Below are 25,200 nucleotides of genomic sequence, written 5' to 3'. Positions count from 1 at the left end.
CATAAAGAGGGGTAATAACTTAAAGTTTGGTTATTTGTCATCCTGTTCTGAACTGAAGGTGGTTCTTTGGATATTGTAGGTTTTTTTTTTTTTTTAAATAAAATGATGTAATCAGCAGAATAAGGAAAATTCATGGTCTTATCTAGCCTGTAATGATCTATGTTGTGTGCAGTAGTAGTTTATGTAATTTATTTCAGACCAAATTAATGTGGAAAAGAAGATGAGCAGTAAATTCTGTAGTTGGCCCAAGTGATGAAATTCTCTTATCTCATCTGCAAATGGAAGCCCTATGTGAAAAAAGTGTTTAACACTCAGGACTTAAATGGGGCTGAGGGACAAAATCAATTGAGCATGTGTGTGTTTAAGTACACAGGACTAAATTTCTTCTTGCTCTCACGTATGAAGAAAAAGTGAGACCGTTTTTCCTTATCTCGCCAACCTACACATTCTGGGCACAGCTCTTCTCCATTCAGACTAGTCAATGATGTAGCTGTTGGCTGATTTAGGATTAATTAGAACCCTAACCCTAACCCCCCCCTCCAAAAAAAAATCCCAGAAAAAAATCAGATTGTCACTCTTTGAATTCCCCCTTCAATTCCAAATGGACATCCATGAATCCTGTCAAAAAAAGTATGCACCTATTCTGTCTAGTCATGAACATGTGCACAGCTCACATCTTTTCCTCCATTATACACTGGCCCATGAGTAATCTGTGCACAGAAGGACAAATAATTTATGTTGTAAAACCTGTGGATCAGGCCCCGACTCCCAACTTTCACCTCCCAGAACACAAGTACTTGTGATTCACCTGCTGAGAGTTTGTGAAGGGTTCTTTTCATGGCTCTGAGAGTTTGAGCATCTCTGTCTGGCTCTGTCTTGTGCATTTAGCAACAAATCCCAGCCAAAATTTGGCTCACAGGAATTCTGAAGGACTAAACTGTACATTAAATGCAAGTCCCAAAGTGTAGACTGTGTTTCTGATTCTTTAATGGAAAGATGAACAAGCTCATGCTTAGTCAGTGATTGGCACCAAACTCAGCTTGTTATTCTGACAAGGACTCAGCATGTCAGTCAATGGAAAAAGATGTATGAAAGTTGATTGAAATTGATTGTAAGTGCCAGCTCCTTGACAGAATGATATGCGAGGGCCACAGTTAGTCATTTTTGGGTATGTAGTGGCAGCCACTGAGGCTATCCACATTATTACACTGCGGGTGTTGATTTCTCTGCAGTTTCCTCATTTAGCCCTGGATAGAATCATCAATTGTAATTTTCTGTCTCTAGGAGTTATTGAACAGCTTGATGGTTCTTTTTTTGTATCAAAGTACCAAGCAGTTCTCACACATAAAATGTTTAGGGATTTTAAAATTGGTGTTTCTGCTTTCTTCTCTGCCATCTTGTGTTAACCTCTCCAAACCAGCCTTTGGCAAGAAGACTAACACTTTATTTGAAGCCGGGTGTCTCTTTTCTGTTGTAAAATTCCTCACTTTCTCTTCTGTCCAGTGTAAGTCCAGCCCTGGGCTACAGGCAGTCAGGTGAGGCAATAGAGAGAGTAAAAGTACATCACTCTAGTTCATCTTTCCCAAAACAGTCATCTTGATGCCATCTAGTGTGTTTCTCTGAAGTGAGATCACAGTTGAGCTCATACTGAGCAATATAAAGCTAGGGCCACATTTTCAAAAGAACCTTCTGCATCCTCTTTGGATACCTAAATGAGGTGGATTTTGAAAGTGCTCAGCACCCAGCTTCTCATAGTGGAAGCTTAATTCTTAGAAAATCTGGCTGCTTTTTGTAGGGTGAGAATTATTTAGATTCTCCCATTTCCAGCAATATGAACACAGAGAGAGAATTCTGGGAGACAGGATAGTGTCTGAAAGACTTTATGGGTTATTCTAACATTTAGAGATATTTGGATGGAAAGTGCAACAAAAATCAAAAGCAATTTATTATGTAATATCTCTTTGGCACCAGAAGCAAGGGAAATATACAATTGTCATCACAGTATTGAAGAAGGCAGGTGAGGAAGGCCCATTACTGGATGTGCCGTAAATGGCTTCATTGCGAAGCAACACACATCTCTCAGTTCTATAGACAAATGTCAAGTCTTACTGACATATAGCATAGGACTCTAGGTCCCCAACCAGTGCAATAGAGTAGATGCAGGCCATACTTCGCTAGTCATTCCTCAAGAGAGTTGATGATGGGACTTTGGATCACTGTCCAATACACAGAAAAGACTGATATCAGTATAAGACAAGAATCATGGGCTTCACCAGTGATATAGAGAGTAGTGTGAGAACAGTGGGCCTCTTAACATTGTGTATGTGTGTGGACCTAGAATTGTTGGTCAAATTGTGTATGTTTATTTTGGGTATCAATGTTATCCCATTGGAAGGAAGGTGTACAGGACCTTGGGACATTCCTGTGTGTTCCTCAGATTGTAAAATCACCTCTAATTTGGTGAGAGTCCTCTCAGAATCTTCAGACAAGAAGGAAATTTGGACCCATCAAATATACAGACACTTGCACGGATGGCAGCCTGACAGGTTGGGCATATATTTTTGGAACAGTTTTCCATAAAATGATTGGAAGATTTAAGAAGGAACTGAGCATGTGTCCTGCAGGCTGGCCACAGTTGTGTACTTAAAGAATAAGGCTGGCACACAAAGCAAGAGGATGATGAAAGAAATGTCTCTTCACAGCAGTGGAGAAACATCTGGCGTAGACAGAGAGGTGTCTCTTGGAGTTAACAGTGGTGTACTTAGCAGTCGGTTGCATAAGCAGGCCAGCTGGCTTAGTTGGTATTGGTTGCACCTGTGAGAGTGAAGATTAATAGTACATGGAATTCCAGGTACTATTTGTGCCACAAATTGTTTTGTTTGCTACTCAGAAGAATTGGAAAGAAATTCTCTGTCACCAGATAGAAGGAAACATAGGCCTGGGCAACAGGGACCTTCTCATGATGCTTGGATTGGAAGCTAGTTTATCTAGGAGTCTTTAGTACTGCAGTGACAGTGATGAGTCAAGATGATATTTGTGGTCAGGATGAACTGGTTCGTTGAATTCCTACAACTTGGAGTGGAGGAACACATGATGTTGCTCAACATGGATGACGATAATTTGTCTTTCATACTAGGATCTCAAAGTTTCCCCTAATCCGTTATGCTAGTCTATCAATTCTAATGTACTTATTTGATCCCCATCATAATAGTATCGGAGAATCTCACAATTACTCATGGATTTTATCATCACGACTTCACTGTAAAGTAGGAAGTAGTATCCGCGTTTTACAGTTGGGAAATGGAGGCACAGGGTAGATTAAGTGACTTGCCCAAGATCACAGTGGAAGTCTATAGCTGAGAATTGAACCCAGGTCTTTTGAGACCCAGTTGAATGCTTTGTTCACTAGAATATCCTTCCTAGGACTCTGGATCTAGCTATTTCTGATTTAGAGTGATATTGGAGAATCCCCATTCAGTCTAGAAAGCTGCCTCCTTGCTATAGAATATGGGAGCTTTTAAGAGGCTATTTTGACAGACAGCTCTAGGCGCAACAGAAGGAAGGTGTAAATATCTGCAATTAGGAATCTGGGGGCTGGGGGAACAATAGAGAGATTTTTAGGGTCACATCCCAATGCAATCCATTCCAAAAGGTAGTCCAAAATGTAGTGTTGCAGGCTGTATTTGTCTCTCCATTGAGCCTTGGCATGAGCCCTCCTTTTTCCATCTGTCTGTTAAGACTGTTTCTGACAGTGATATTTTTCAGTTTGTAGAGTCAGTGAGTTTCAGGCTTTGACTATTTCTGAACCATTTCTGCAGTTTCTCAGGGACAAAGCTGTGTTAAGGATTCTATCCTCATTTGTCCCCAGGTACAGTCTGGAGGCTTAACTGAAACCCATGCACCTGCCAGTCTCTTGACATACAATGCACCAATGTCTGTCTGTCTGATTTTGAAGTGCTTTGAATAACCTGATGCAGACATATAGTAATACAAATGCACTCTATCTAACAAATGGGAAGTCTATGCTGTGAGTGATTCTGTTAATGAATTGGGTTCAGTATCTACTGAATAATGCTTTATTCTTGTTATCACTTCAGGTCATTAATAGGCTAGTTTGTCAGTATGAGGGGTATAATGTTTCACGATAATAGTTTTTTTTAATGAATGTACTATTGCACTCAAAATAAATGAAAACAATCAACACTTACTTCAAGTGAAGGCAAAGGACTACATCATATTTACCACAGTAGGCCCGTATTTGCCTATGTGTATATGTATTGATTTTACTTATATTTATATTTTGCAGTCACTTTCTACCAAAATACTAATTTTGGGGATTTTTTTTTTTTTATTTATAGCTAAGTGCATCTTTGGAGGCAGAGTGTTAGCAGAAGGTCAGAGGGTTTTAACCAAGAGCTGCAGGGAATGCCGAGTAAGTTTTAATTTTATTAACTTCTACTGTTTCAATAAATATGCAGTGCCCATAAATTACAATGATAACCTGGTATATTACTTTAGGCTTCCTTCATGCATATGTGTTATCCATTCTTTTCTAACTCTGACCATAACTTCAGTGGAAGCTAGACATACACAGACAAAGCTTTCAGAGTAGCAGCCGTGTTAGTCTGTATCCGCAAAAAGAAGAACAGGAGGACTTGTGGCACCTTAGAGACTAACAAATTTATTAGAGCATAAGCTTTCGTGGACTACAGCCCACTTCTTCGGATGCATATAGAATGGAACATATATTGAGGAGATATATATACACACATACAGAGAGCATAAACAGGTGGGAGTTGTCTTACCACCTCTGAGAGGCCAATTAATTAAGAGAAAAAAAACTTTTGAAGTGATAATCAAGCTAGCCCAGCACAGACAGACAGTTAGATAACAAGTGTGAGAATACTTACAAGGGGAGATAGATTCAATGTTTGTAATGGCCCAACCATTCCCAGTCCTTATTCAAACCGGAGTTGATTGTGTCTAGTTTGCATATCAATTCTAGCTCAGCAGTTTCTCGTTGGAGTCTGTTTTTGAAGTTTTTCTGTTGTAATATAGCCACCCGCAGGTCTGTCACTGAATGACCAGACAGGTTAAAGTGTTCTCCCACTGGTTTTTGAGTATTTTGATTCCTGATGTCAGATTTGTGTCCATTAATTCTTTTGCGTAGAGACTGTCCGGTTTGGCCAATGTACATGGCAGAGGGGCATTGCTGGCACATGATGGCATATATCACATTGGTAGATGTGCAGGTGAACGAGCCCCTGATGGTATGGCTGATGTGATTAGGTCCTATGATGATGTCACTGGAATAGATATGTGGACAGAGTTGACATCGGGGTTTGTTACAAGGATAGGTTCCTGGGTTAGTGGTTTTGTTCAGTGATGTGTGGTTGCTGGTGAGTATTTGCTTTAGGTTGGGGGGTTGTCTGTAAGCGAGGACAGGTCTGTCTCCCAAGATCTGTGAGAGTAAAGGATCATCTTTCAGGATAGGTTGTAGATCTCTGATGATGCGCTGGAGAGGTTTTAGTTGGGGGCTGAAGGTGACAGCTAGTGGTGTTCTGTTATTTTCTTTGTTGGGCCTGTCTTGTAGGAGGTGACTTCTGGGTACTCGTCTGGCTCTGTCAATCTGTTTTTTCACTTCAGCAGGTGGGTATTGTAGTTTTAAGAATGCTTGATAGAGATCTTGTAGGTGCTTGTCTCTATCCGAGGGATTGGAGCAAATGCGGTTATATCTTAGAGCTTGGCTGTAGACAATGGATCGTGTGGTGTGTCCTGGATGGAAGCTGGAGGCATGTAGGTAAGTGTAGCGGTCAGTAGGTTTCCGGTATAGGGTGGTATTTATGTGACCATCGCTTATTAGCACAGTAGTGTCCAGGAAATGGACCGCTTGTGTGGATTGATCTAGGCTGAGGTTGATGGTGGGATGGAAATTATTGAAATCATGGTGAAATTCCTCAAGGGCTTCTTTTCCATGGGTTCAGATGATGAAGATGTCATCAATGTAGCGCAAGTAGAGTAGGGGCGTTAGGGGACGAGAGCTAAGGAAGCGTTGTTCTAAGTCAGCCATAAAAATGTTGGCATATTGTGGGGCCATGCGGGTACCCATAGCAGTGCCGCTGACTTGAAGGTATATATTGTCCCCAAATGTGAAATAGTTGTGGGTGAGGACAAAATCACAAAGTTCAGCCACCAGGTTAGCTGTGACATTATCAGGGATACTGTTCCTGATAGCTTGTAGTCCATCTTTGTGTGGAATATTGGTGTAGAGGGCTTCTACGTCCATAGTGGCCAGGATGGTGTTTTCTGGAAGATCACCGATGGATTGTAGTTTGAATAAGGACTGGGAATGGTTGGGCCATTACAAACATTGAATCTATCTCCCCTTGTAAGTATTCTCACACTTGTTATCTAACTGTCTGTCTGTGCTGGGCTAGCTTGATTATCACTTCAAAAGTTTTTTTTCTCTTAATTAATTGGCCTCTCAGAGGTGGTAAGACAACTCCCACCTGTTTATGCTCTCTGTATGTGTGTATATATATCTCCTCAATATATGTTCCATTCTATATGCATCCGAAGAAGTGGGCTGTAGTCCACGAAAGCTTATGCTCTAATAAATTTGTTAGTCTCTAAGGTGCCACAAGTCCTCCTGTTCTTCTTTTTACAGACAAAGCTGGAACTATTTAGGATAATAAAAGTGACTTAGGAGGGTATTCTCCTTTCTCTTTGCTCCTTACCTGTGTTGTGGGAAGAGGTGTCATTTTAGGGCAAGATTCTGATCTCAGCCACATTGGCTTAAGTCCCTGAAGTTACTTTGCCTTCTTGTTTCTGAGCCTTTAGGGTGAACTGAGGTCACCTTTTCAAGCTTTTGTCTGCAACTTATAATAAAACTGACAGTTGGCAATGGTGCTGGCAAACCTGCTCCCTCCATGAGGTCCAGCAGCCAGGGCTGTATGTCAAACATGCAGCAAGGCATCAGGAAGCTGGATGCCTTGAGCTGCAGCTGGGCCAGCAGACAGCCAGATGGCTTCTCTGTCTTCCTCACTTTGCCAGTTCCTGGCCTGCCAGGAGCAGCAGAGAGGAATGAGGTAGCAGTAGTGCCACCCAAGCTCCACTGCTGAAAATCAGGCCCTTTAAGGTGCCCAAAACTGAGGCACTGAAATCACTGGTCACATTTGAAAATCTTGGCCATCTAATCTCTCTACTTTGTTTCATTGGTAATTCACCTATCACCACAGTATACAGAATTTAAAATACCTAAAAGATAACAAACAAGTCCCATGTAAAGCAGAAAAAAATTCTTAAATAAAAATCTGGAGTGAAATAAAATACTTTAATTCCTACAAGTGCTTATGGAGCTTAAGAAAGGAAAAAGCAGCTGTACAAGCTTGAGTTTAAATGTAGTGTCTTTTCCTTAAACGGTGGGAATAGAAATGTCCGAGTAGATTAATTTTAGATTTGAGTTTATAGTGTAAAAAATGAATTTAGCTTGCTGCCTGTCACTTTACTGCTGTTGTTAGTAAAGATTGCTAGAGCCGTGGATAGAAAACTGTGTGACCCTTGCTGTCAGATACATTTTCATCAGTGTCATTTCTTTAAAACATTTATTTATTTTCAGAATGGAGTTTTAGTAAAAGTAACAGAGACCTGTCCTCCATTGAACTGCTCAGAAAAAGATCACATTCTTCCAGAGAACCAGTGCTGCAGCGTTTGCAGAGGTAAGCAGCACATGCTTGGATGGAATGTAGTCATTGGGTCATTTTGGGGATATGTTGTAATGAACCACGCCTCTTTAATTGATGGCACGGGCTACTTACATAAACCTGTGCTTGTAAACAATGTTCTCTATAAACCAACCTGTGCTGTTCCTTTGGGAGGATAAATTTACAGGAAAAAGGCAGTAACTTTTCTGGGCTAACGAGAAAGAGGACAATGGACACAATGTCTCCTGTTGCCTACAAGACCCAGTTAATTATTAGTTATGTTTAAAATCGGTATGTTCTGAGATGCTAAATTCAGATCTGAATGTCCGGAGTTCTAAGATGTTTGGATATGGGATTTTTGGTTGGCCTATTATAGAGGTAAGAGCTAGTGCGAAGTTCAGATCTCAGTCCAGATCCAAACTTCGAAGGTGCTTGGATCTGGGGTTTTGTTTTGTCATATTGCTTCCTTAAGGGAAACTTCCATATTACTCATTAAGGGAAAACTCTGTTTCTATCTCTATATCTAGATATATAGCTTGCAAGATAAGGGCCTTAGTCAATAAATATTTAATTAGTGTATGTGTTTAATTAAATATTAACTGACGAAGGCCCTGACCTTGCAAGCAACTCCATGTGGTAGCAGGGGCCTGCACATTTGAAGTAGCGTACAGGATTGGTTTCTAACCATATAAACATCATCAATTTTTAAGCTGTTTTTAGAAACACCTGTAGCAGTTGAAGTAAGCAGTAAAAGTTGCTGCTGCCTATCTCTGAGGGGTCGCTGTCTTAATGACGCTTTATAGCAGTTTGATCTAATGCAGCTTCGTTACTTAAAAGCATTGGAAATTTGCAAACTTCAAAGAAGAAAGATATGTTCTGTAACTATAGAGGTAGGTTATATTATTGTGGATACTTTTTTAGGTAGTCAGCCTAGGTGTATTTTTTTAATTCTATTATACAATGCCATGAACGTGCATGCCTACAGGTGGTTTTCAGACATAAAAGAAGGAAAAGTCCCTGCAACTGCTATGAACTCTGATTTCTAGTGCTATCAAATGGTGATGCTGACGTTCAGTCCTATGCTGTATTATCAGAATGTTAAAATGGCAGCTTCCTCTCAGATTGTTTATTTCTTGTTCTTTTTTTATTCGTTTTGTCTTCCTTATAACTGGATATACTGAACAGAATATCTAACCTATTACACTGGGGTTTTTTCTTTAAACAGAACACATCTGTTGGGTTACCTCTTGAATCAGTTAGAGAAACCTGAAGAAATAGCAGTTTATGATAACATTTCAGGCTTCAGTTCCCACAAGTGTGAACAGGTGGGAAGCACATGATTCTGTCTGTGGGTTTGATCTGCAGCGTTTTAGCATGCTATCCCTGGTTCAGCAAAGCATTTAAGAACTTGGATTGAGGTAGAGCGCCCAGTAATCTGCAGGATCAACTGTTCTTTGAGCCTGTAGTCTACTTGTATTGTGTGTGAGAGAGATTTTGGGGCAAATTTGAAGAAATGTGATATTTAATGTAGTCATTTGGAATCATTGCATTAACTGAAGTCCTAAATGGAGAGTTGTAGCAAATATGCAAAGAAACATACAGCAATTTACATTTGCCTTTCCGAATATATTTAATCCAGAAAACTTCAAAAAAATGATCAGTTGGATTTTCCAGTGGATGTTTATTGGTAACCAATAAAGTGTCATCCATAGTTTAATGGTAAATCAATCAGTTTACACTTATTGAACTATAGAGCAAGTATTCATTTTTGCAAGTCTCTGTCAATTTATGTTTTTATTAGGGTTCAGTCATTTTATTTTAAGTGCTTATTTAGTACAGCGGTGGGCACTATGAAAAACCCAGTGGTAGATAGGTAGGTTCTTACACCACACCTATCCAATGCTGTCATATGCTTTCCTTCTTTTTCTCCTTTTCCGCTGCCCTCCCCAACATTTATTTGTCCAAAGCTTCTTATGGTCAGGTTACGTCCCTGCTGCCAGAATTTTGGCAGGAAATAGAGTTTGTTGTGCATTGCTGGTTGCTGAACTATAGCAAAATTATTTACAGTCTCATGAATGAATAAATGTGGGGAAAGGGAAAAAAGAGGGAAGAAAATATGATAGCGTTGTGATAACAAAGTTCTTACACCATACGTGTCTACCACATGGTTTTTCATAGTGGCCATATCTGTACTAATTAAGTGCCTAGAATAATATATGATATCCCATGGGAGAAGAAAAATCTGTTGTTTACATAGATTCACATTGTGAGTCAGCAAAGTACTAGTGAAATACTGTAATAGACCCAGCTGGTAGACTTGCTACTCGCTCATTATTGTTGAAAATGATTAGAAAAAGTCATTACTGCAGATAATTCTCTCTTTCTCTCTCTCCCTCTCCTTTCTCTTTCTCCCTCCCTCCCGCCCCACACATTTATAATATAGTGGCATCTAACTTATTCATATGATATCATTTCTGTGTTTTATTGAAATGAGTACAGTATAGAAGATGTAGTAGATCTAATAGAATAAAGAGTTTTCCTGTACAGTGACACTCTCTAGAATAAAACATGTGGGGCTAGACCCCGCAAATAGATCTGCCTGGATGCAGGGGTGTGCATGACCAGAGCCATGTGCAGGATCTGTTCCTGACCAATGACTAGTAATATATCCAGCTATGTGGGTTCCTCACCTGACAATGCATCAGCAGAGCGAACATTGATGTAAAAGTACAGTTGTAGTGTATAGCCTATACATTATAACCTTGACTGGGAAAATTCACAGCTGTACTATTAGACACAACTTGGGCTTGTTTTAAAATCAAAGAAGAAATTTTAAGCACAAAAGGACCAAATTTGTAACTTATTTTCACAAAACTTTATCATTTTAGTGTCACCCTAGGCTTATTTTTATTGCCAAAAGGCAAATACAATAATAACAGCAAAATAGTTTGGCAAAAATGTGTTGTGCCTTTTTAAAATGTTGGTCTCTTTGCTAGAGATAGTGAGTCATTTTGAATGATAGATTGGATCCCACATCTCCTTCCCTTGTCCGATGAGCGGTTCAAATAAAGTTTCACAAGGGTTCTTTATGTTGCTGCTACTTACAGTTTCTGGTGTGTCGCCAACCCCAGCAAACCCAGATTATTCAATCCTCCTCTCCTCCTTAAGAGAGTGGGGGAGGGAGAATAATGAAGTGGTGAGAAACGCTCAATTTCTATGTGAAGTAATTTCTATTCAGTATCTAGTAATATGGTTTGGCTGATGGATTTAGATTGGCTACTGACACTGGTTGGCAGCAATTGTAGAATACTCCTGATGAGCTGAAATGTGCATTTTATTGAAGAAAACAGTGGTGTAAGGCAAAAATATGGCTTCTGTCACCCTTACATTTATTGGTTTAAAAAAAATGTTTCTGATTTTTCAACTGCAGCTCAAGGAGGCACTTCAATTAGCATATTTCTTATCTCTCCCTGTCTAGCTGTGAGGCTCAAGATTTTTCTGACTAGAAGAAAAACTGAGTGCATTTTGCATTCTCAGAACCAGAAATGAAACATTTCTTGTGCATTGCTGTGGGAATATGAGCTGTTTCAAGATTTTAATTTTCTTAAGACTCTGATGGAGGTTGAGATGTATGAATTAGTTACTTCCTACACATAGGTACAAGAATGCTTAAGATTTAAAAAGTGCTTTATATCCTCAAAGCACTCTTCACACATTAACTAATTAAACCTTGAAACACTCTTGTGTTGCTACATAACTACTGCACAACACAGATTTGTTGAAATAGTTTCCACATACATTAAGAATTAGTAAGGATGTTGTTTGATGTCACACCTCTGAGCTCGGGATCCGCAATCTCCAAAGATATGAAAGGAACCAGAAAAGTCTAGCTGCTCGTGGCCTAGTGATACTACTTCACATCATGAAAGGCTAAGGTTACTTGTTCACAGTTATATGATTCTTCATCTGAGTTTGCCCTCTGCTATTCAAGCTTATGTAATAACAGTTGACATGAATTTGCATTTGTAACAGTTTTGAGGGCGAAACTACTTTTGACATGTAGAACATTGATCAACCACTGCAAATGAAACATCACCCAGACTTTAAATAAATAAATAAACATTAAAAGCCTCTGAAGTATGGAACAGTCAATGAGTATGATTTCTCCATAACAACCTGTGGGGAAGCAGGTGGTAGGATAGATAGCCAGGAATTTTGGGAAGTGTAGTGAGAGCACCAGCAAAACAGCTAGCAAAGCCCCAGAAAGAGGAGCGATTTAGATGAAAGTTAAACTAGGTCCTGGATATGTTGCTTTCAGCCCAATACAATGGGACTTAAGCATGTAGGTACTTTTCAAAAACTCACTGGGTACCTATCTGCATCTTCAGGGACCTACGTATCTTTTAAAATTTGGCCTGTTGGCCCATATCTACAAAGATATATAGGCTTCTAACTTCCTTTGAAGTCCATGGACGTTAGAAGCCTAAATACCTTTATGGATCTGGGTGATAATGTCTAACTTTAAATAATCTACTTTGAAATTGTTAGTCCTAGACAATTGTGCAGTTTCTTCCTGGCACGACACACCTCAAGCATGAAATTTGATTACTTTTATAGTTAGTTTAACTTATTGGTCACTATGCAGTCAATAACATCAAGGGACAGGCCCCATTTAGTAGAAATAGTAATAAAAAGACACAAATATGCTCTCAGTGGGGGGAAAAAATCAACTGTAAATCAAGCAAACAGTCAAAAACATTGACAAAGGAGGTTGTAATATGATCAGAAATATTTGGAAAAAGAGAGGTCATCAGGGTCATGAAAAAACTAGACACTGTCTTCAGTATTTAATCCCTCTCATGATAGTATTTAATTGTATTGTAAAAGTCTTGAATGACTTTGGTGGGCTGTTCTGCACATTCCTGATTTTGTGTGTGTGTGTGTGTGTGTAATTGGTTCCTGACATCTGTTGTAAATGTGTTTATCTGTAATTTTAATTCATGCTCACTTGCCTTGTCATCTGTGTTAGACTGAAATTAGTTGAGATTATCAGTTCTGTTTAAGATTTTATATGATTCTGTTAAATCCTCTCCAAGTGCCTTTTTGCTGGGATACAATTATTTTCTTTTTAAGCCTTTTCTTATACCAAGAGAATGGCCAACAGTATTGGATCAGACATTCCTGAATATTCTGAAACCTCGACAGTTCAGTTTTTACCTACCCAATATGGGTGTATGAACTCTATTGTTCACTAGCCCTATTGGAAGCTGGGAATTCCAAGATCACATGGCAATTCAGATGATGGCTTCTACTGTGTTCAATAATTTAAGGAACTGGAAAAATGCATTATTACTGCAGAGATCTAATCGAAATTTGCTATTTGTATTCTTTTGAATTCATTATTTACTTGTTTAGTGCTCAGTAATTGCCATCATGAATAGATATGTACCAGCCCCATTCATCAAAGCATTGAAGCCTCTGCTATCCCTGTATAGTAAAGGATTTAAGCACATACTTAATCAACTAATCAATGAAATGTGCCTAACTTTAAGCATGTGCTCAAGTGCTTTGCTGACTATGGATGGATTTAAGCACATGCTTAAGTGCTTTGCTGAATCGGAGCCTCTAGGGGTGAGAAGAGCATAAGAATCCCCATCCCCCCCCCCCAGTACATTCACACAGCAGGCACCCATAATTTGGCTGCTAGCAGGAGGGTTTGAGTACTGCTGACTGCGGTACTCCAGGCTCCAGAGAGTCTAGTAGGAATGTAGAAATGGTTTCATTCCCCTACACACAGATCCAGAGCTGCAAAGATGTAGAATGTAGATATGCATCTAGAAGAGACATAACTGTATTTCCTAGGTATGCTCCCCTGGCCTGTTAAACCTACTTTTGCAGGCATTCTTCCTCTGCACATGTAAAGTCCCTGCTCAGGGGATGCTCCTAATCTGACTCTCAAAGCCACAGTGCAGCACTTAATATTTTGTACCTTAATGTACATTCCTTGGCTTTCTAGCATCAATTTTAATTTGTTCTGTAAAAGCCTAGTGACAGATGGTGGATACAATATATATTCCTTCACAAAGAGATTTTGCCACTTCCCATTTGTTAAGGTTCTTAACAAGTTTAGTCAAGTGCTTTGGGAAATGAGAAGTCGAGTCTAGCAGCAGGCGATATACTTTATAATCCAGGTCTGATGCTTGTGCTTCACAAGCCACTTGTAATAACAAATATTAAGCCAGTCTACAGATGGACTAGGGTGTACTCCTATATTTAGGAACTCACAGTGACACAACAAGAAAGAGTTCTCTAGAGTCTCTAATTAAATATATTAACATTAATTTTTTTTGTTCTGCCCTTTTATCACAGCCTCTAAGCTTGGGAAAAAATGATATAAGAAAGAGGCTGATTTTGAGAAGAATTGAATCTCAGATATTGTTGATAACTAGAAGGGGAACAAAAGAATCGAGGACTTGCCTAGAGAACTTTACAAGGTAGCAATTATAATGGTCCAAGATAGGTAATTAGGAGAGGGCACATCTATATCAAATTCCTTCTGAATTTCAGAGGTGGCAAACAAGCAAGTGACAGTCCTGTGATACTGAGAACTAATCAAGGACTTTAGACAAAATTCTGATTTAGAGATGGACAGTGGAAGAGATGATGAGCAAATCAATCTACTGACTCCTGACTGACCAGAAAAGGGAAGTATCACTTTTGTAAGTGTGTCGCTAATGAAGAAAAGTGCAATCACCCGGGTAAAGAGAAAATAGAAATCACGTCCAGGGCAGAAATCCAGATAAATGTAAGGACCACTGTTACTAGAGAAACATGCTAAGCAAGGTGAAATTTACTAAGTGTATATGTTTGGGATGAGAGAGAAGTGGTATACATAACAGTAAATGCTAGTGTAGTGTTATCTGCCCAGTTAAAGTAAAGCATTTTCCTATACTAGGTATGCATATGAAGAGGGTTTAGCACTCTAGGTAGCAAAAAATGGTGATATCCTTATTGATTTTATGTGACACAGCAAATGTTACAGAATTCCTTGTCTCGAGTATGTTAGCTAAAGGGCAAACAGAATTTTAATTAATTAATCCTAGTGAAAGGGTAGAAATTCAGTGTCGTCTGGATAGATGAACTTAGTGTTCAGTAGTGATTATAATTACTAAGGCAAAAGCGAGGGGTCAAATCCTCTGAGGGCCTAAATGGGTGAAGTCAAAAGCACACTGCCCTTTTACACCAATAGAGAAGTTAGCCAGGATTGATAAGGCTTTATTTGGAATACCTGAGTGTTTTTTACCAGATTCTGAAATGAATGTAGACTAGAAAGAATATTTGCAATTTTATTAAAGGAGGCAAAAAAAAAAAAGACACAGATCTATTTTGTTGTAAGCAGGATCATAGTGAAAGAGCAAGCCAACTGTTATCCCTGATTACTATTAATAAGATTAATCAGAACATCAGGAATTTAGATAGACGTTGGCACTTGGAAAGTGCCAAAGTGTTACTTTTGCCAAGTGACTTCACACTCTGATGGCGGACGTAAACCTTTCAAGCTACAAATAAAAGAGCACAAAAGTGACAAAATGTGTGTAAAGGTTTTAGTTTATTAATTGGTATTTGGAACTAATTTTATTTTTGAACATACATAGCCAGCCTTGGGGTAAGCCCATGAATACTTGCTTGGATTAGATAAAAAACATGTCATTTCATAGATGCTAAGGCTTTCAAAAGTTCCCCAAAGACTGTCTAGGCAATGTAAGAGCAAGGGGTATTAAAAATCCAGTATATAAGTCTTAGAACTATCGGTTTTCTTCTATTTCTTAGCTGTCTGTAGGGGAGCTTATGAAGCTTTAGAATCACTGAACTAGAACTTTTACACAGGGAATCTTTGCTCCATTCCTTTTCTAACCAAAATTGGCAGCACTAGAGTTGTACATTTCATACAAGCCCAAACTATGCCTTGCTCCTAAAGAACAGGGCCCGCTTGCAAAAATGAAGTGTGGGTTAGAATCATGATAAATTTAATAATGGCTTATTGGGAATTTTTGTATAAAATTTTCAAAGATGTTTTTACATCAGAATCTCATGATATTCTTCGGATTCTGAGATGTGGAGTTCAAAGTCCATACTTGTAATTGTATAATAATTCCCTTTTATTGGGAACTCTGAGTCCAAAGAAATGCATCCAGAAGACACGGGGCCAAAATCCTATTTACCTACCCTGTTTCCCCGAAAATAAGACAGTGTCTTATATTAATTTTTGCTCCCAAAGATGCGCTAGGTCTTATTTTCAGGGGATGTCTTATATTTCAATGAAGAAGAATACGGTACACATCGGTGGATGCCTTATTATCGGGGAGGTCTTATTATCGGGGGGATGCCTTATATTACAACGAGAGGCAAAACTGTAAGTAGGCCTTATTTTCGGAGGATGTCTTATTTTCGGGGAAACAGGGTATCACTGCTCTGTAACAAAAGGAAATGGAATTTGGCCCAAGAAAATAAAGAAACAAAACAAAAATGAACAAACCCCCCTACCATTATCATGTTCTCTAATCATAGAATCATAGAAATATAAGGTTAGAAGGGACTGCAAGGGTCATCTAGCCAAACCCCAAGATACAGGATATGTTGTGTCTAAACCATCCAAGACAGACTGTCCCTTCAGTGACACTGGTGTAACTCCAATGTAATGATGTGAGTATTACAGAATTATAATTGAGCACATAATTTGGATCTCAACAGAGTGAGTGAAGAGAGAGATTTTGAGACTTTGGGTTCACTTCATGTACATTTTGTTATGAAATTAATAATGCAATACACCTCTACCCTGATATAACACAAATTGGGTGGTGGGGTAAATCCATCTTGATAGAAAAACTCCACTACATTGGAGTCACTACATCACAGCAAAATTAGAGATAAATTATATATTGTAAAAAATTTTTTTTATTAGTATCATTAATATTATTTTCAGGATAAATGATGGAATGGAACCCAGCTGGTCTGGCATGTTAATGTGTAGCAACATATTTAAGGAAGTCTTCCTTTTCAATAAATCTTCCTGTTCTAATGCAAAATTTCATTTGCTGTTTATGCTCTTCTAACCAAACTTTTGATTCTCCATTATCATATACAAATTTGTTGAAAAATAGCAATTTAGTATGGCTTAATAGTAACTGTAATTGCAATGATGAATTGTGTCCTGGAAAGGTGAATAGAAAGGAATGCACAGCATCTTTCCTTGGTCAATAAATACAGTAGCATTCATATTTGCTTGGGAGTTGGCTACCCTCCATACCTAAAACCTGAATACTGTTACCAGAGGCATCTAAGATTGAAATGATATTCCCCATAATGAAGTGGATTCAGAAAAGCTCATTTAGACCAGTCTTTGCCAGGTGAAATGAAAGGAGAATTCCACATTAGAATGCCTGGAGGATAGCATCGCAAAACTATACAGAGTGTGGCACAGTGAGGTATACATATTAATACTGATTATTTGAATTCAGCATGTTCTAATACAAGGTTTAATGTATTTTGTATTTCAGGTCATAACTTTTGTGCAGAAGGCCACAGATGTGGTGAAAATTCAGAGTGCAAAAATTGGAACACAAAAGCTACTTGTGAATGCAAGAATGGTTATATCTCTATCCAGGGGGACGCTGCATATTGTGAAGGTAAACAAGATATTCAATGAAGTAACATCTTAGCATCCACTGAAAAATTTACTGTTAAGTAAATGGCTGCAGAATGAATTTAGTTATGAAAATCCAAGTTTTATGATGGTGTTTGTGATACTGTGGATTTATGCGTGGAAACTTCAGATAACCAAGATAGGTGTACAGTATGCTGGGACACTGCCTGTCTATAGGCAACCCCACTGTCATGTTATGATCTTCCTCAGACTATCACTTTCCGGCAGTGGCACTTATGCTGTAGGTGGTGTGTAGGGGATGGTGCATCTTTCTCAGATATAGAGCTAATTATGGAAGTAGCAGTTTTGGGAATGATGCTAACAGCACCAAGAAAGAAATCCCCAATGCCTCTGATGGTTAGAGATGTTATGGCTGTGCACAAAAACATTAACCTGTTGTGCGTCCTTCAACTCCTGCAAGTCAGGTAATTTTCCAGAATGGTCTTAATGTTGTATAGAGGAGATGTATTTCCCAGGAGGCTCTGTTCTATGTTGCTGAGCTACTTCTATTTGCTAATGATGCACTATTCTGCCTCAGGAAAGAATGCAGTATGGCTTTGCTCTCATTCTCTTCTTTGTGGTGGAGAGAATCCATCCCTATTTCCTATAGCTTGCTCTTATTTTTTGATGGGTTACTCATTACTGTGTAATCTTTTTAGAATAATAAATCAACATACACAGCATTCTGTTTTGCCTTGTAAAGTCTGTGGGTTTTTTAAAAAATGTCCCAGATTTTTGGGTCTTAGTGTTGTGATTTTAGGCCTTTTTTTTTTTTTTTTTTTTTTTTTAAACACTATTTCTCCAGCTTCTTCCTTCCATCAGTGCTGGTGATGGAAAAGAGATGACATTTTTGACAAGCTGATAAAAATATACACTGTAAGACTGGGGAGACAAGACTGAAGAATATGAAACAGAGATGTTATACTGGCATCAGCTGAGCTTAAATGATCCTATTGTTTGGAGATTTTTTTTTAACCATATATAAGTGATCAGGACTGTTCTAGACATGATGAACAAAGGTAGTCTGCAAATTAAAGCAAAAATATTCCAAGTCTTTCAACATTGTTGGTGCATCTCTTAAAAGAACAAAACCAAGCCCTCAATTCTATACATGCATTCAGGGAATACAAAAGATTTCCAATCATTTGCTTCTTGGGGTAATAGCAAAGATACAGTATATTAAGAAACTTCTGTACTAGAGAGATTGTGGGATTAGCTGCTGTATAGATACTACCAAGACTACAATAATGAACTTTGTCAGGGGTGATACAGTACCCAGTATGTATACTTTTTTTTTCTTTTGGCTGCTCTAAATAAAACCAGAAGTCCCCATTTTGAAAAGTGCTTTCATTAGCATTTAGTGTTTTGTTAACCTTGTAGCAGTTTGTCTAATTCTTTTATCTGGCAGCATTTTAATCATCTTTGCTTAAAATAATATTTGAGACCTTAGCAATATTGGAATGGTGGGAAAAAGCCCAGAAAGCTGTCTGAACAAATTAGCTGAACTTGTGACATTGCCAGTCTCAGAGTCTCTAGCTCTACTATTTGCAAGGCAAATCCAGGCCCTATCTTATACGACTCTGTACTGAACAAAAGACAGCAGAACAAGATTGGGTCTGCTTCTTGGGGTCAGGAGATATGTAGATGAAGAGAACTACAGTGCACCAAAGAGTTGTGTTTCACAGAGCTAAATCATAAGTATTGATCCGCAGGTGAGATCCCCTGGTGGGGATCTATGGCCTGACAAATTCATTAGCCATGGAGTGACTCTCTTATTGCCCTGTAATACGGAACCCCCTAACCACCCACAGAAAACCCCTGTGCAAAGCCTGTTTATCTCGCAGATCTGTCTCTCTTATCTAATTACTATAATCTATCTGCCTATTCTATTGAATAGCACTCAGTTCACAGTCATTTGACTAAATTCTGCTCTCAGAGGCATGCACAGCTGCCATTGAAATCAATGGGAGCCATATATGTGCCTTTGAAGGCAGAATTTGCCTTAGTATGGGCCACAGTATTGGGTGTCATGCAGATTTGTATTCATATGAGTATATCAGATTCCTGTATCTATTGTTTAATATTTAAACATAAATACTTCTTAATAGACTGAGATATACAAATCTATAGAACCAGAGAAAATGCTCATGTTAAGCACTGGTAATGTTCCATATTCAGTTCTGTTGTTCCTAAGCATAGAAATATAATGGCATAGAAGATCACTTCTTCTGAGACATGTAGGTTCAAATATCTCATATTATGACATATCTAGGTACAGTGGCACTTTAGTTCAGAATACTGTGGATCATTAATTCTGAGCTTCCAGGTTTCATATCTCCTCTGACATCATTTGAACCTTTTTTGGTGTGTTTTAATGCGTGGCATTGTTTTTCCTTCACCATATTGTACTGTCATTGCGGTTGACTTCCACTGATGTAAGTTTTGCCTTTCTTCATGTTACATTGTCGCCCCTTATTTGCCTGCACGTTGTTTTGACATTGTAGCATCTCCTCTAAAGACTTGCACAGTATATTCCTCATGTATATTTGTAACTTTGTACCATTATATTTTAAAAGTTGCATTGCCTTTGTCATGGGAGAACTTTACTGTGAGTCCAAGGTCCATTAAAAATGTTGATGAATACATCATCACATTTTTTAAGAAATCTGAAACACATCTACAGTTCATTCTCCTCAACAGCTTCTTTTCAAATGGCGATGTTAAAGCATGCATAATCTATGTGAAAGCAAGCATTTTAATAGGAAAGGTCTGGCTATGCCTTCGGAATAACCACCCATTAATAACTGTAATTTTTTTAGAAATCAAGATACTTCTTAGCAAAGAAAAAAAGTATCCAGAATGAATAAAGAAAGTGATTAGAGATCTGTCTTGTATTAAAGAGAGAACAAACCCTACTTTTTTTACTCATTAAAAGTAATAGGTTTTTTCTTTCACTGACTCTTCATCTACCCGCTTTGTGCCTCCTATAATAAGCATAGAATTCGACATTTTCAAAGTGATGAACTAATGTTAGTTAAGTAGTCTTCACAGTCCCTAGTGGGGAGGAGAATTAGTATTACCTCCTTTTTATAGATGGGGATACCGAGGCACAGATAATTTAAGGGCCTCGTGTTGAACCACACCTCTATTCAGCCATCATTTGCAACTGATCAAAGTTGCATGTGCACAGACACACCTGAGGTCTTGCACATGTGGGGATTTGCAGTTGTAGAGTGAGGGCACATGGGAGTGTGCAGACTCATCATGGTTTGCCCAATGTGATGTAACAAGTTAGTGGCAGAACTAGAATTAAACTGAAGGAGTTCATAAGTCTCCATGCCATGCTCATTCTTCTTCTAGACCATGCTGCCTCTAAAATAAACATTGTAATACTTCACACTTTTGTAATGCCTTCTGTCCAAGAATCTCAAAGCACTTTACAAATATTAATGAGATCATCCTCACAACACACAACATGTGGGGATAGATATTTCTCTCGCTCACAGACCACCTAACTCCTAGTTCTGTGCTTTAGCCACCTGACTGTCCTTACCTTCTAGATGCTGATAAGCAAGGGTCTGGTCTTCCTCTCATTGAAGTCAATGGGAGTTTTGTTTTAGATATCAGTCGGGGGACAAGATTGTTTCTAACTTTTCTCCACCGTTTCAGTTAGATGTTTCCCTCACTTTGTTTTTCAGTTTGTTGGGAGCAAGAGGCTGTTTATATGTTAAAATTATCATAAATGTGTAACAGTTTTAGTAAAAATGTACCTTAAAAAGAAGTATTTGTATTTAAAAAACAACCAACCAAACACTTCCTCTGCAGGAAAAATGCAAGTAAAAATTATTTTAAAAAATCACAAGTTACCTTGTCATGCTGCACAGCAGTATCTTTTCCCACTTTGGTTAACCAATGTCATGTTGAACATTCCTGTGATAATGGATATAATATAAAAAGTCATTTGTTGACAAGAGTAAAGGGAACCTATATGATTCATATTCTCATTCTGTTAGTATTTTGCAAGCTATTTTTTCCCCTCATTTAACAAAGCTGAGTGACAGATGCACTCTAAGTCTTTTCCCAATGGGTCATTTATAGGATATAACTAACAAGCTTTGTGAATTTGAATTGATCTTTTTGAACCAAATAACCAAACAGCAATATTTTATAATAGGAAAAATAAAATTTCCCTGGAGTAGCAATGATTGCTTATATTGGCCTATGCTTAGGACAGGACATCCCAGCCAGAGATCTGTAGCCCTTGGGAAGGAGGTGTAAAAGTTTCCTCAGGTTAAATGTGGGGCTGGGAGTGGTTAAGGGTTTTGTTTCCCTTCTAGAATTCAAAGTTGGATAGGTTAAGGCTGGAAGTATATGAAGTTCTGTGAGTTCTAGATATAATTCTGATTAGTTTCCTCGTATGACCCATTAAATAGTACCTAGATAGGATGTCCTTGATATTCATTTTGTAGTATATGGCTAAAAAGAAAGGTCACAAAGTTTTCCAAAGTTACCATTTCCTGGTGGGTAAAAGATGAGTCCTTAAGTCCCCCATCAAGAAAGTTGTGCTCATTCTACTAGACCAGTGGCATAGGAACATCCTCAGCCAATATGGATTTTGGTTGCTAGATTTTCCAGACACTTGCGCTTGTATAATTATTTTATATCTATTGGTTTCTTTCCATGCACCCACCTACTAACTACTTGGATTGGTGTTGTCTCATTCTCCAGCAAGTGAACCATTATTGTTTTATTTGTAAATTCATCCCTTCTTGGGAATGAAGTTCAGCCAGTCCTGTAATTTGTTGAGTTTAATCATAGCAGTGTGCAAATCATGGGCAATCTATACAAATGTTGGCATTGAAACAGTATCTATGAGAGGCTCCCATATGGCCATTGTCTCAGAGAATGTTACCAAAGCTAGGAGAAAGAAAAGACAAACAAGAGAAAAGAAGGATAGGGATGAATATTATTAATGGATGTTCATTCAAAGAGAAGACAAACTGAGAGGTGAGACAAAATTGTTTCACTTTATGATCTTCAAGCTTTTATTATATTTTTACACCTTTTTACCGGGCTGCACTGTGAATCACTGATTGACTTCCTAATCCTAATGATAATGATTGCTAACTTTCTAGTAGAGAAAATATTTTCATCTCCACATCACCTCTTTCTTGGCTTTATATGTTTCTATACATATCCAGTGTATCATAAAGGCTAGAGGTAAATAAAAATAGGTATCAAGAAGACTAAAGCATGTTACTGACCTTTAGTTCCTATTAAGAACCTTGTAATTCACTGCAGATAGAAGTATTTCAAATGGAATGAATTTTTCTTCTTTTACTTTGATGGAGAAGAGACAGAGGACCTAAATTAAAGGATTAATTGGAAACCTCTTAGGTGCACTTGGTGTCTGGTTGACTGAACCAAAGTTCTTTTCTTGAAAGGTCAATGAGTTATTCAGTGATCCTTCATTGCTTAGCAAAAAACCAAAAAAGTACAACTCTTCCTGTTTATTTGTTTTGTAGACCTATTTTTAAGACACACAGTGCAGAATTATGGGCATGAAGACTGTATTCAAATAGCTACCATCCTATTATTTTAACATGGAGTCTTAACTTGTAGACTTGGATGGGAAGTTTCAATGGAAATTAGCTAATTTGCTATCTTTTTCACAGTAAAAAGCTCTGCAAGTCATTTTTTGTGTATTCAGTTTTTGTACAATCAGTTTATGCTGTTACGTTTTAATACCTTATTCTGATTATTTGCAGTATTTAATTTAGATTCCTTCTTAGAGATTGGATGACTCAGAGACTTGATAGGTTGAATTGGTATCTTCAACTCTAGATTATTCATTTGTCTGTTTCAAGTTCATAGTGACTGAAAGACATTATGATCTGATGTAGTTCAGCTGATAAAGTGAAGAGAGATGCTGATGTCAGTCCAGTTCACAGTTGGGTTGGCATCTTAGAAACCGCTATGATAATAGACACTAATTGACACCATAGCTGGCAATATCACCTGAGAGGCCAAGGATTGAATGGCATAGAGATTGAATTACTTTTCAGCCTTTAGATTTCATGAGTTTGTTTGGTAAAGTTGCATTGCTGCATTTGTTGAACCTGTTTTGTGGTGAAGTAAAGGACTTTACAAACAGCTTGCTCTTAATTGTATTGGTGTAAATCCGGATTGACTTAATTAGTGTTACCCTACATTTACCTTGGTGTAAGTGAGAGCAAAAAGTTTGCCCTCAGTTTCTAATGCTTTCAATTTGGCAACTTAAATCAACACAGAATTATTGCAGTCCTGCTTACATAGTATAGCCGGTAAGGACTAGATTCTGCCACCTTACTCACGCTGAGAACTACCTTACTCAGCAAGTGGTTTCATTGAAGAAAATAGCAATACTCAGGGAATAAGATATTATTCAGTGAGATTAAGCATGGCAGTATCTGGCCCTAAGTGACTAATGATAAACTCATTAAATCATTAAGACTTGTCGTGTCATTTGTTACAGAAGCCCTTTTTTGTTGTTGTGTTATGCTTCCCTCAAAAGAGATGTGCATTTTGCTGAAGGAAATTAGACTTGTCATTTATTTTCATACCACCACAAGCACTCCATTTGGGAAAAAAAAATCACAATCTGGAGGTGAAAGGTTTTGGACACTGCATCATTTTTCTTTTTTTCTTTTTTCTTTTTTGCTTCCCTCCAAGTTTATTTAGAATTGCTAAAATGCTGAATATGTTTAATTTAATTTGATGGCATTTTTGTGGAAACAAATTTACATGCTAGATCGTTAATTCAGAGTTAGTCTGAGTATATAAGCAGTAATCTTTTCTGGAGTAACTTGAGTGAAATTCAGGCACAGTGTCTGGGGTTATGATGTTCTTCTAGGTCAATAGATAAATTTAGTTCAAATGAGATCTCAATTATAAAATGGCATTGGCTGTTCTGATTTTATTTTCCCCTTATTTTAACTGGTCCTTCCCTTAAACTGACCTATTAATACATTGTACATTCATTCTAGGTGATATGGATTAGAATATTCTATTGTTCAGTGAGTGTTTCTATGTTTATTGAATGTTCTCAATATTTTCTCTTGGTTATTAGGAGTTTTGTGGCTATTGTTCTGTAAAAGGGACACATGCAAATACAATACTTTTCATCAAAATGTCAGCACTTACCAATTTTTGCCACACAGTGATTTTTAGGATGTTCTTGTAGTTAAAACACTGGACTGGAACCCAGGAAATCTGGATTCATTTTCTAGGTCTACCACAGACTCCCTGTGAAACTTTGGGCCAATCATTTAATCTGCGTGCCTCTGTTTCCCATCTGTAAAATTAAAAGAATGCTTCCTTTCTCCCATCGTTGTTTATTTAGATATTCAGCTCCACAGGGCAGGACCTGTCTCAGACCAGGTGTTAGTACAATGCCTAGGGTACTGGGGCTCCAATGTTATATCTTCTAGACACTACCATAATATAAAGAGTAAATAAAGATGATAATAACAATAGCAAAAAACAGTTAAAATATCAGTTACTTCCTATTCTAAATATAGGGAAAGTTTGTGATCGCTCATAATATGTCTACCCTACAACTGGGGTTTGTGGTTTGCAGCATGTGTATACATAGCTGAGCCAGCTTTTATCCAGCTATCTCAGATATCAATAGCAGTGAAGCCATGGCAGCATGGGCAGTACAAGCCCTCGTGGGACCCTGGGTACTTACTCAAGCAAGCTAGCCTGCTCTGAAGTCCATGTTGCCATGGCTTCATTGCTGTCGGTATCTGTGCT

At 38.2% G+C, this 25,200-nt stretch overlaps 1 protein-coding gene across 10 annotated transcripts in view; it reads left to right on the top strand.

Moving 5' to 3' along the window:
* NELL1 (neural EGFL like 1) overlaps positions 1 to 25,200 on the top strand; it is a 435,745-nt gene that overhangs the window by 97,878 nt on the left and 312,667 nt on the right. For all 10 annotated transcript variants that reach the window (XM_065592563.1, XM_065592572.1, XM_065592571.1 and 7 more), the window contains exons 10-12: positions 4,359 to 4,432; positions 7,619 to 7,718; positions 17,261 to 17,389. In XM_065592563.1, the coding sequence (XP_065448635.1) occupies positions 4,359 to 4,432; positions 7,619 to 7,718; positions 17,261 to 17,389 (303 nt within the window). The remainder of the gene's footprint in view (positions 1 to 4,358; positions 4,433 to 7,618; positions 7,719 to 17,260; positions 17,390 to 25,200) is intronic.

This window comes from Chrysemys picta, chromosome 4 (assembly GCF_011386835.1).
Source record: "Chrysemys picta bellii isolate R12L10 chromosome 4, ASM1138683v2, whole genome shotgun sequence".
NCBI lineage: Eukaryota > Metazoa > Chordata > Testudines > Emydidae > Chrysemys > Chrysemys picta.
Note: the sequence above shows the minus strand (reverse complement) of the source record. Positions and strands in the feature narration are given on the sequence as shown.